This window comes from Gymnogyps californianus, chromosome 4 (assembly GCF_018139145.2).
Source record: "Gymnogyps californianus isolate 813 chromosome 4, ASM1813914v2, whole genome shotgun sequence".
Classification (NCBI taxonomy): Eukaryota; Metazoa; Chordata; class Aves; order Accipitriformes; family Cathartidae; genus Gymnogyps; species Gymnogyps californianus.
This window is the reverse complement of record NC_059474.1, coordinates 26376468-26388664: the sequence shown is the minus strand read 5'-3', so window position 1 is coordinate 26388664 and position 12197 is coordinate 26376468. Positions and strand designations below refer to the sequence as shown.

General features: G+C 34.0%; 1 protein-coding gene across 1 annotated transcript in view; it reads left to right on the top strand.

Moving 5' to 3' along the window:
• Nucleotides 1-12197, top strand: part of PDS5A (PDS5 cohesin associated factor A) — an 84162-nt gene that overhangs the window by 33403 nt on the left and 38562 nt on the right. The window contains exons 3-11 of the mRNA XM_050896681.1: nucleotides 257-460; nucleotides 879-965; nucleotides 1771-1868; nucleotides 2366-2492; nucleotides 6758-6838; nucleotides 8313-8453; nucleotides 9523-9638; nucleotides 10431-10525; nucleotides 11414-11559. Of these exons, the coding sequence (XP_050752638.1) occupies nucleotides 257-460; nucleotides 879-965; nucleotides 1771-1868; nucleotides 2366-2492; nucleotides 6758-6838; nucleotides 8313-8453; nucleotides 9523-9638; nucleotides 10431-10525; nucleotides 11414-11559 (1095 nt within the window). The remainder of the gene's footprint in view (nucleotides 1-256; nucleotides 461-878; nucleotides 966-1770; nucleotides 1869-2365; nucleotides 2493-6757; nucleotides 6839-8312; nucleotides 8454-9522; nucleotides 9639-10430; nucleotides 10526-11413; nucleotides 11560-12197) is intronic.

Sequence of the window (12197 nt, the reverse complement as noted above, 5' to 3'; positions counted from 1 at the left end):
GTTGAGATTGGCAAAATAAGCAGAACTGCAAAGCATTTTTCAGTGTCTTAATTTAAAATACCAAGTTCAATAAGCCTTTAAGTATCAGATTAACACTTCTCTTTTTCTGATGTTTGTCCTAACAAAAAAATTGTAGCACTGTGATTATGCAGTGGAACACACATTGATAGCGCTGCATCCTTTTAGAACGTATTGTTTAGTAATTAGGAATAAAAGCAGAAAGCACTCGAATGGGGTTTTTTCCTGTGTTTTTCAGATGGTGGTAAAAACCTTCATGGATATGGACCAGGACTCGGAGGATGAGAAGCAGCAGTATCTCCCATTAGCCTTGCACCTTGCATCTGAATTCTTCCTCAGGAATCCCAATAAAGATGTGCGCCTCCTTGTAGCATGTTGCTTGGCTGATATCTTTCGTATCTATGCTCCTGAAGCTCCATATACTTCCCATGACAAACTTAAGGTAAAAATGCTTTATAAAATGAAGGCTTTCTTCCTACCTCATTCTCTTACTGAGGAAAAAAAAAGAAAACCCCACCACCCCCACGCCAAAAAAAAAAAAACAAACCAAAACCAAACAAAAAAAAAACCCCACCTAAAAAAAATTTTTTTGCTTGCATTTATACTGATATTCAGTTTTATTAAAGAGATGTTGCTTTAGTTCTGTGAGTCAGTGTAGTACTTTAAGGGCCAGAGGTGTGTAAAGGAACGCTAGATAACCAGTATCTGTGCTGGTGATAGCTTTCTGTCAGTGCCTAAAAAAGACAGTTTAATGTTCTCATGTCATGAGTTTGTAAATGTGGGTAGATGTCACTACTAAAGGGTTGTATTTTTATTCTCTGCTGAATAAAGCTTGTAAACACTTTATCATTTTTTGACAGGACATATTCTTGTTTATTACAAGACAATTAAAAGGCTTGGAGGACACGAAGAGCCCTCAATTTAACAGATACTTTTACTTGTTAGAGGTAACACAATAATTGTAGATGGTATTTTCAGTAGATGGTATTTGCTCTGTAAGCCTAAGAAATGTAATCAGTCTTTCTCCAGATGTGCCAGTATGCCTGGGAAATTTCTTTTATTCTGTAAATCGCACCAGACTCATTAAAGTTCAATGCATTGCTTCTTTTAGTAGTTGTAATTCTGTTTGCATTTAATAAGTTCATGCAGCGTATAGTTGAGGACATGTTAAAACGATTGTTATTTATTAACATTTAGCCTTTATCTTACAATTCTATACATTGTTTTTCATATCATGCACCCTTAAGGTTATATTACCTCATCATAGAATTTCAAATGCTGATTAAAATGCAAATCTGCTTATATTGATGATGGGAGAAGGAATATAAGATTTTGGTATAAAAACATTAGAAAAACCTACTCTTGACAAGAAGTATGGGGGTTTTAACAGTGTGCATTTAGAAACAGTATCTTGTTTGTGAACGTTTTATTGATGTTTAAAACTATTATTTCATAGCATGAAGAAAAAAGTCTAGAAACATGGACTTATATTAACAATTTCTGTCAATCTGCTTTTATACATAAGAAATCAGACTATTCTAGATTTAGTTTTTTTCTGGATGTATATTGCAAAGCCCCTTTGTGTTAAAAGCTCTTTATGTGCAAAGCAAATATCCAGTCTCTTTCCCCAGAGAGTTTACAATCTATTGTATGATATTTTTCCTTAAGTAGAAAAAAATGTAACTAACATGATTATATTTATGTGACTTAATGTGAAGTTGTAATATCCTGAATATCCTATTTTTGTTTTAGAATTTAGCTTGGGTTAAATCTTACAACATCTGCTTTGAGTTGGAAGATTGCAATGAAATTTTTATTCAGCTTTTTAGGACTCTCTTTTCAGTTATCAAGTAAGTTGAATTGCTTCAATTATATTGAACTGTCAAAATATCACCAGTTTCAGGGGTAGACTGAATCCTTGCATGGTCTACAAATAAATATGTCTGAATAGAACAAGTCTTTATTCCTCCAAACGAGGAGATACAGGGAAAGCAAATGAGTGTGACTTACTGACAACATGGAGGAGTGTGTGTCTAAAAGTAGAAGTGTTTTAAAATTTCTTGTCCATGTTACAGTAGTATACTTCATTCTGACTCATTTATCTACATTTGTATTTCCATGGTGGTTGTTTTCTCCTTTTTTGTTTTGTTTCCCTTAAAGCAAAGCTAGGGTTTTCTAGGCTTTTGAAGCTTTCTATAAGAGAGGAAAGGCACATAAAATAGTTTTGAGATGTGGAGAGTGTAAGGGAGGGCAAGCTGGACAGAGTTAGACATTGTTTCTCAACAGTACTATTAATATTTGTCAGGGTCTGAAAATTTAGTATTGATAATATTCTTTGTCATCTTAGTAATAGCCACAACCAGAAGGTACAAATGCATATGCTGGATTTGATGAGTTCTATCATCATGGAAGGAGATGGAGTAACTCAGGAGCTGCTGGACTCGATTTTGATTAACCTCATTCCTGCACACAAGGTCTGCACAGTAAAATATTATAGTAGTATACCATTGTAACAATAATTTTTATTGCCTTTTGTTTGTTGTTTATCTCTCCACACACTTTAGCCATCATGACTGCTTTTTTTTTCCCCAGCCTTGTAACAGTGGATTGAAAATTTCCTTTGGGAATTATTTGGTGCTGTTCATTAGCTGTGTCTAGATTATTCAGTATCAAGAGATTCTGCCTACTTGCCACCTCAGGAACTCTGTACTGAAACAGAAATAAAGTATTTTCAAGCAAATGTAATATGTAATAAGAAAACATTATATCTTAAGGGTTGTGGGTTGTTGGTTGTTTTGGGTTTGTTGGAGTTTTTTAAATGGAAAAGATGTGAAGTATTTTTTTAATTTAAAAAAAAAAAACCAACAAACCAAACTTCCCCAAGACTTCTGTGGTGACTTGCTGCTTGCTTCAGCTTGCTAGTCAGACTCCCTTCCACCTCCCTGCCCCTCCCTCCCCCCCGTGTCTTTCCCCATTAAACTTTTCTTTTAATAAAACCTAATTATTACCTGAAGTGTAGTAGTACTTTTTTGTTGTTTTTAGTTAGTTAGTTGGTTGCTTTTAGTGCTCCATATTCTTTTGAGTTCCATAATCTTTCTGCCATTTGCAGAGTTCAGCATCCCTTTACCTCACTTATAACTGACACACGCACCCACACACCCCCCTTCCTAGAGGAGTCTTATGTGAGCCCCCTCCTAGCAGATTGCTGCTGTCATGCAGGTGTTGTCTTAGCCCACCTACACAGCTACTTTGACAGGTTTTTCAGAGACTCCCCCTTTACAGTCAGCTTCATGAACTGTCACTGATGCTGTCCTTCTGGTCACTGGGTCTGCAGTTGAGCTTTTGAAGTACCTTTACCGTAATGGCTAAATAAAGTTGAAAGGAGAATAAACGCAGCTCCTTTAGCCATGAAATCAGGGAAAGTGAGATGCAGGCTGGTGTTGCCTTGCATTGACCAAGAAAATTCCCTTGCTAAACAACACTTGTGCTTGTTACTGAAAATTGTTTGGAGAACAGTAAGTTTCAATTATGAGCTACGGTAAATGAACTGTACTCTGATTACCAAGTATGCATTTCTGTTTATTCATTTATTAATTTAAAATAATGACAAAATTAAGGCAGCTCCATCCATGACTACATAATTAAAGTTAAATTAGCACCTAAAAGCAGGGATTATTCCTTTGGTTACCTGAAAAGAGAAAATTCATGGAAATGTATAGCACAGGAATGACTAAGCTGTGTCCATTGTCATTTACCTGTGAAATCTCAGCAATGGGTGTATAAAAGTATCTATCGTCTGAGGTCACTTTGCATTCCTTCTGTCGTGACCATGAGATGGGAATAGAATTCCATCAACTTATTTTTATTGACAGCAATGAGATGATGTTTTATTAAAACTTCTAACAGGAAGGGAGGCCTCTTATTCATAACAATAGAAAAGAGTCCTCTTGAAAATACGCTGTTCTTTGTAAGTTGTTTCCAATCAATTATAGGCAGTAGAGATCAGGAGTAGAAATAGAGGAGCGGAGGTGTGTATGTCAGGTGCTGGGTGATGCTATTAACAATGGTGGGCATTGCTCTGAGGAGGCAAAGACTTGGTAAACCATGTACAACTGAACAGTGTGTTGTGACTACTCAGTGTAGGCAGAGTAAAAGTGAATATGATCCTTTAGCATTAACATTGTTAGCTTAATCATATAATTTTGCCTAATGAAGGAACTTCTCAAGTAAGGCTCTGATAAAGAGGGAGGTAAACTTGGTGTAAATACTGGGTTGTACTGCATATTTAGTGTCTCTTAAAGGACTGGTGGCCAGTCCTTACTGGCTCTTGGCCATCATGACTGAGCAAATAATATGCTGTAGTCAGTGCTCAGTATCATAGTTTGGTCAGTATTTTGGTCTGTTTTAACTTGTTTCTTTCCTGTAACAACAGAACTTAAACTACTGCTTTACCATGGTAGTTTAAAAAAAACCAAAACAGAAAGTTCTTTTCTTTTGTCTGCTCTGCCTAGCAGAGTTTGACTGTGGTAATTATGTTCTCCTTTCATGAACAGATCTCCTAGGAAATTCTGTGATTATATTAATTGTTTGTCCTTAGGTGTGTAAATCAGAAGCACCATAGTTTGAAAAGCACAGTTTATTTTCTTGTAGAGAAAGTATAATAACAATACTTTTATGTCCATGCAAAGCAATTGAATACTAGTCATTCTCTGCTATGACATAATAAAAGTATCAGTGTGGCTAGACTGTTATGCTTAATGGAAGTTCGTCTTTGTAAAGGAGCTGAAATATGTGTTTTGAATAATGTATTCTGTTCCTTTTTGGTTTTGTTTGGGGGGGGTCGGTTTTTTGTTTGTTTTTTGTTGTTGTTTTTTTTTTTAAACTCTCTTACATTGTGTAAGACAATACTGCAATAAAAAAGGAGAAATATACCAGTACCTAGACATGAAGTAGAGTCTACCCTGGCATCTAAATTATATTCATTTGTACCTCCATTATCAGTAAAGTGGCTTTACTGTACATTGTTCTCTCTGTGTGTGCTAATGTGGCTCTCCTCTAGTAAATCCGGTTTTCAATAGCAGTATGGTATGTCACATTTTGCTCAGACCACCTATAGCATCAAACTGTAGTTCTTTTTATTAACTTTAAAACCAGTGCTATTTAGTGAATATTTTTCTTCACAGTCTTGCTATCAAGGTTATTCCTTAAAAACATATATTTCATGTATTTACAATCAGTATTTTCTTCTGCGTCCTCTACAGCATGGCCAATCCAGACCTTCAAGGTTTTTTCCCTCCTAACAGATTGATTATTTGTTTGTTTATTTATTTACTATTTATTAATAGTTGTTTATTTTATCAATATATATTTCTTTTCTGGGCTGTTTTGGTGTTGTGTTCTTTGGGGGTTTTTTGTGTTTGGGTTGTCGTTGGTTTGTTTTTTTGTTTGTTTTGTGGTTTGGGGTTTTTTTGGGTTTTGGAGGTTTTTTTTAGCTCTGTTGAGCCTGTCTAGGGAAAAAAAAACAACACAACTTCATTGCAAGAAGTCTTTGAAGCTGTATTGAAGATCCAAATAAAATATATTTTCTGTATGAGGTTGGCAGTCCTTTAGTTTAATACAGACATACCTGCCAACAAGATTTTAATCATGGTCTGGTTTGGAGAGAAACTGTTTTGTTTTGAATGTGAAAAGAGTTTATACATATGTGTCTGTCTTCTGTAATGAGACATCAGTTTAGTGCTATGGTGACTGAGGAGATATTTGTTTGAGCCTTTGGCCATTTGTTTCTCTTTACTATCAGTTGATGAACTGTCCTATTTGTCGTCTCACTAGCTAAAAAAACATGAGGGAGTCATTCTCAACGTGGGCTTGCCAAATACTCTATTTTCAAGAATCAGTCATCCTTAGGCTTTACCTGTATTTTGTCTGCAGTCATTTGTAATTTTCAGGGCAGTCAGCTAATCCACCTTCCTTTCCGTGGTGTGCACCCTGCCCCCCGCCCCCCCCAGATGCATTAATCCCTAGATGAGATGAGAGACTGCATATTGGATTTTGTGCAGATTTCGACAGTCACATTTTTCAGATGTGCAGTTACATTCCTTATCTTGCTCAAAAGTAGTAAAAACAATGTTCAGATTTGTTATGTTGCAATCAAACGTTTACTTGGAAAGTTTGCAGCTAACTCTGCCCAAGGGTAGGTGCTTTCTGTGGGCTATCAGAGCATACAGTACAGTCCATGAAGAAGTCAGGACACAGTTTTACCCCTCTAGACAAGGCTGAACTTTGCTACAGGGTGTACCTTTAATGAGTGTGTGAGGGGGAAACAAAAACACATTTAAATAGTAAGTCGGGGCAAAATTTGGTGCACGTTAATTATCGAAGTATGGAGGTGTGGTAATGTTTCTTCAAAATTTTTAATGTGATTACATGTGAAAACTTTTTATAGATAGAATGCAATGCTAAAGGTAACAACTGGAGTGATAAAGTCTTAGAAGAATGTGCAGGAAGTGATGGTTTTGGGTTAGATTTCTTTTAAGTGTGTGAAAAACTAGCTTAAAGATATTTCTAAGTCTGTAGTTGTGGAATTAACATAACTGAACTTAGACAGCTTTGGAAACAATAGATTGGTGGTAAAACATACCTTTCTAAAGTCATAATCTTTTAAGGTTGGGAGAGAAAAGCAAAGTCATCTGAAACAGTTTCTCTTTAAAATTCTATTATTATTTTTTCTTTATTTCAGAACCTTAATAAACAAGCATTTGATCTTGCAAAAGTCCTGTTGAAAAGGACCGTCCAGACCATTGAACCGTGTATTGCCAATGTATGTAAATTAATTAATCCATGTTACCTATAAGTAACAAGTGTTCTTGTTACTGTCTTGATTTATTGGAGATTTGTTTGTTTGTTTAAAAACATTGTTTATAAAAGTGACATTTTGTAATGCAGCTACAAGAATACCAATTTCCAAATAGGATATTATTAGCTTGGTTGTTAAAGTATGTGAGGTGCTTCAAATAAGTGAGGAGCAAATTAATTTTTACCCATCTCAGTCTAAAGTAAAGCCTAAATCTAGGCTATGAAAATAGATGACCACCAAAAAATCCTGTTGCAACAAAAGGAATTGTTAGTACTTCATATGTCCAGAAACCAGACAGCCTCATTTCATACCAAGCTTTAGGATGAAGCATTTCAAACTACCAGCTCTCTACTAGATTTTTTTTTTTTCCATCCTAAACTTGTTTTAGTCATAAAGACTAAAAGAATTCAGTTTTTTACAAGGCTTCCTTCTACTATAATTCCTTTTGTTGAATGTCAATGTTGTATGTTCTACCTATTAAAATAGCTACTACAGTCTTGTGGGGGATGTAGTCTGGTCCATTCTGTTGCCTTTCCTTGGTGCTGAAGCCAATAGAATTCTTAAAAGTCAGAGTAGTTTAAAAAGGGAATTAGGCAAATTCATAAAAGATTAATCAGTAAGTATTTAAAAGCTCAAGGAGTCTCACTAACAAGTACCACTTTCCAATTCCCCTGTTTCTTTAAGCTTTTGTAATTAGTCATAGCTGGAAACAGGATAGTACATAGAGTGACCTTTGAGTTGATTTAGTATTATTCTTGTTACTTTCTTATTCAAGTGTGTAATAGCTTTGTAGCATTTGCACTGCTCAAATAATATTAACATTAACCCACAGTATCTAATAGGAAGTATATCAAGCATACGAAAATTTAACAAATCTAAAAGAAATCATTCATATTTTAGGCTACTTTGTTTTTTTTCTGTTAGCTTGCTAACAACCGTGATACATTACCATCGAGAATCACAAGACATATCATAAAGTCATCTGACATTCTTTAAAATGGATTAAAAGTAGAGAAGCTTTGTTTTCAACATCTGATGATCTTCAATTTGGATTGGTTTTAAATGATAAGAAAATTAAAAATAAGATACTAAATTTTTTTCTCAGCTTCTACTGGATGAATATGCATTTTAAATTAACAATTCTTTTACTACCTATTAATTTTGCTAGGGAGATAGTTATTGATATTTTATATTATCAAACTACCATGAATTAATCGATCCTGATGGAAGTAATAGAACTGAACTATGAAGGATGTTTGTTTGTAATTTGCTTGAGCCAAAACTGTAAGGGTGAAATGCTTTGATGTACTGAAAAAATGGGCATTGAATACCTTCCATTAGAATTAAAGTATTAATGATACTACATTAAAATAATTTTTAAAAATAGTGTTTGCATTAATGAAGGAAAATCTGCTAAATAATATTGTTTGTATTCTAGTTTTTTAACCAGGTTCTGGTACTGGGAAAGTCTTCAGTAAGTGACTTATCAGAACATGTATTTGACTTGATACAAGAGCTTTTTGCCATAGATCCTCACTTACTGCTGTCTGTCATGCCACAGCTTGAATTCAAGCTGAAGGTAGGTTACAGTGTAGCTTTGGACAAGTAATAAAATTTGTGTGACTATTAAGAGTGCAGAGCAGTAGATTCAGTAAGTGTTCTACTGAAGGGATAAAAATTTTGTATTTATCACTTTAAAATAAAGAGAAATGTAATAGTAAAGGAAGGACACTGGAAAGTTGTATACAATTGTGTGCTTTCTGTTCTTGCAAACATCTATTATGCACACAAAATATATAATCTTTATAATGATAAATTCATATGATCTAATGCAAAAGTTATATGTACTTAATCTTTGGGTTTCACCTGAAATTTATAAAGTAATTAGGCTGTGGTTGGCTTATCTCATGAAATGCAAGTGTGTCAGCTTCAGTATTGATTTGCAGAATTTTCTTTTGTAAAAATAATGTTTTAATAATAGAGGAAGTATTTCCTAATATTTTCTTAGATTTGTCGTAATCAGCTAATAACGCAGCTGACTTCTTTTGAATCCTTGGAAATAGTTAATTTATCCTGATTTGGGGGGTTGGGTTTTTTTTAATTAAAAAGCTATTTGTCTTTCATAAGATTGTAAGTGGACAAGAGAAATAATTTTATGTGTGTGCATGTACATATAGGGTATGGTGGCAACAAACAAAAATAATGAAGAAATAGGTATTCGGTGAAGTTACATATACCTTTTATTAGTGCACATCTATTTATAACATCTTAATTGGTGTCTTTTCCACACACATAAAATAGTCTTAAAATGTGTTTTAAAACCAAAATAAGATCATTCGTTGTTGAAATTGTTAGGGATATGTGTTATTCAAACTACTGTGCTTGGGTTTTTATTCCTGAAAAAGAAGGAATTTTCAAAGCACAGCCATCTGTTCAATGGCTATAATATGATACCTTAATAGGTATCTGTATATTTTCACTCATATTCATCTAATAATCTAATTAGGGAGACTGAGGATTCTCAGAAATTATTTCAAACTCACTTTTTAATCTAACTTATAAAAGCAGAAGGAACAGGAGGCCAGAAATTATTATTAAGATATTATGGATAATGATTTACAGTTCCTTTTTCATGTTTTGATTTTTAGAGCAATGATGGAGAAGAACGTTTGGCTGTTGTTCGACTTCTGGCTAAACTCTTTGGCTCCAAAGATTCTGATCTGGCCACACAAAATCGTCCTCTTTGGCAGTGCTTTCTTGGGCGGTAAGAGAACCAGGGGTAGAATTCTGAATTTCTATTATTTTTGTTCTGAATTTTCTGATAGTATTGCATTTTTCATTGTGTTTTTAGAGGATGTAACATTTTGTATTTGAACAAGTTCTTTTGTTAAATCTTCGAAGCAGAGAATTGCATACAGTTGTATTTTAGAACAAAGAAGCCTGAAGGACTGCTGCTATATTGATGTCAGCTATGGGAACATAGGTTAGATAGATAGCACATTACATACATAGCATAAATTACACAATAGATATGCCAGCATTGTCTGAAATTTCATACTGTTCACCTATATCTGCAACTATATCTGTTTTATTTGGCATTTACCTTTTTGAGTGAAGAGATATTTCCTTTTAAGTAAATATAGGAATTTATTGATTTTTTAAAAAGTGAATGTTTTCAAATGGTACATGTTATATGGCAATTTATATTTTTATAATTTCGTGTGTGTGTGTATGTACATATACACACGGACACACACGATTGACAGTATATGGATAATTGTGTTCAAAAGTCAATGGACAAAATCCATTGAGTCCACATTTCATCCGCATATCCTTTAATTTTAGTCCTGACTTAATTTCACAAGAAATAACATAAAAATTTGTATGAAGTACATTATGGAGATAAATTCAAAACATTTCTATTGTATTATTTTGCCGTATAAAAGTATTCTAATAGTGAATGGAACATACTATCAACATATGTTACTACATAGAGAATAATCTTGATTTGCAAGGCTAATTAAAAATTAACATTCATCTTCTTCTGTCCCTCTAGGTTCAATGATATCCATGTCCCTGTGAGATTAGAGAGTGTGAAATTCGCCAGTCATTGTTTAATGAACCATCCAGACTTAGCAAAAGACCTCACTGGTGAGATGCTCATACAGGGGTTTAGAATAATTTAAGAAATGAGCAAGGAAGAATGTTAATTATTTCTGTACATAGCAGTATAGTTCTAAAATGTATCAAGTCTGATGCTTGATGCTGGATGGAAGAGCTAACTACTGAGTAATTGCTTTCTGTTGAAGACAAGCACTAGTTATTAGAAAGAGAGGAGTGTGTGACATTGTGTGGACTTTGTCAGAGTGAGTCTTTAAGAAGCTACCCATTGCAGAATGAGTTTTAAAGTAATTTCAGATTGTAATGAAACTTTTGGCAAGTCAAAGCAAATATTGGTGCAACATTTTGATTTATTTTCAAAAACAGTGAGTGTGTTTCCCAGTACTCTCTTCCACTGAGTTTAGAAAATGCCATTGTACTGATTTAAACGACAAAGTTTCTTCCTTCACTTCAGTATCATTTTAACTATGAGCAGAATTTCAGGCTTAACTGAAAATACTGTTCTTTTTTGATGCAAGCTATCCTACAGCAATTGTCAGTATTTTTCATTTATTATTTACCTTCTTAGCTCTCTGGGAATGAGAGTATCTGCTCTTTTTATTTCTTCTTGCTCGCCCACCCCCCTTTATTTTCAATATAATCTAATCAGCTTTATTTCATTTCATTGCTTGTTGCAAATGAGGTTATTGTAAAAGCTGTTCACTTTTATATTCTTCTGATATTTACAGTTATATAATTGTTGTATATTTAACATAGAGAATGCTGGAACAGATGTTTCCTGTAGGCAGTTACATGTTTAATAGATTACATGGTTGTGATATGTGACTGACATTTAACTGTTTTAATATTATTAGTAAATCGGGATACATCATATCTACATAAAAAAGACAAGCTTTTCATTGTTTCTGATCATAACAGAATATTTGAAGGTTAGATCACATGACCCAGAAGAAGCCATTCGACATGATGTTATTGTCACAATTATTACTGCGGGCAAGAGAGATCTTTCTTTAGTCAACGACCAGCTGCTTGGTTTTGTAAGGGAAAGAACGCTAGACAAACGGGTAAGCGTTAATACTTTATTTTCAGGAATATCTGCTTCTAACATAATTTGGTAAAAGTAAAACCAAAAAACCAAAGCCACAGAAAAAGAGAATCTTAGAGTTGACTATTAACTAGAATGCTGCAGGGAAAAAATTATTTTCTTACCAGAACGTCTTAATGTAGATTCCATATTATGGAGGCACCAATCAAGTGTTGTCAAGCAAATAAGATCGTTGACTTGTGAGGAACACAATCATATTGTAAGATCATAAGAATTGCCACATATGTTTAGACCAAAGGTCCCTATAGCCCAGTATAATTCTCATAGTGGTCAGTTTTGGCTTCTAGCAATTTGTGATTTACCGATTTCTTAAATCTGCTTGATCATGTTCATCATAGCTTTCCATGGAACTTTATTCCATGAATTTATCAAGTTCTTTCATGTACTTATTTGTACTTTATAAGCATCCATGGCATCTGCATCAGTAAATTCAAGTTTAATGCATGTGTGGAAAAAGTAACTTCACTTGTCTGTTTTAAACTTGTCTGATAATTTCACTGGCTATCTCGTAGTTCTTGCATTATGTAAAATAATAAATATTCTTTGACCCACTTATGATTAATAAATATGTATACTGTATCTTCTCCACTCCTTTGC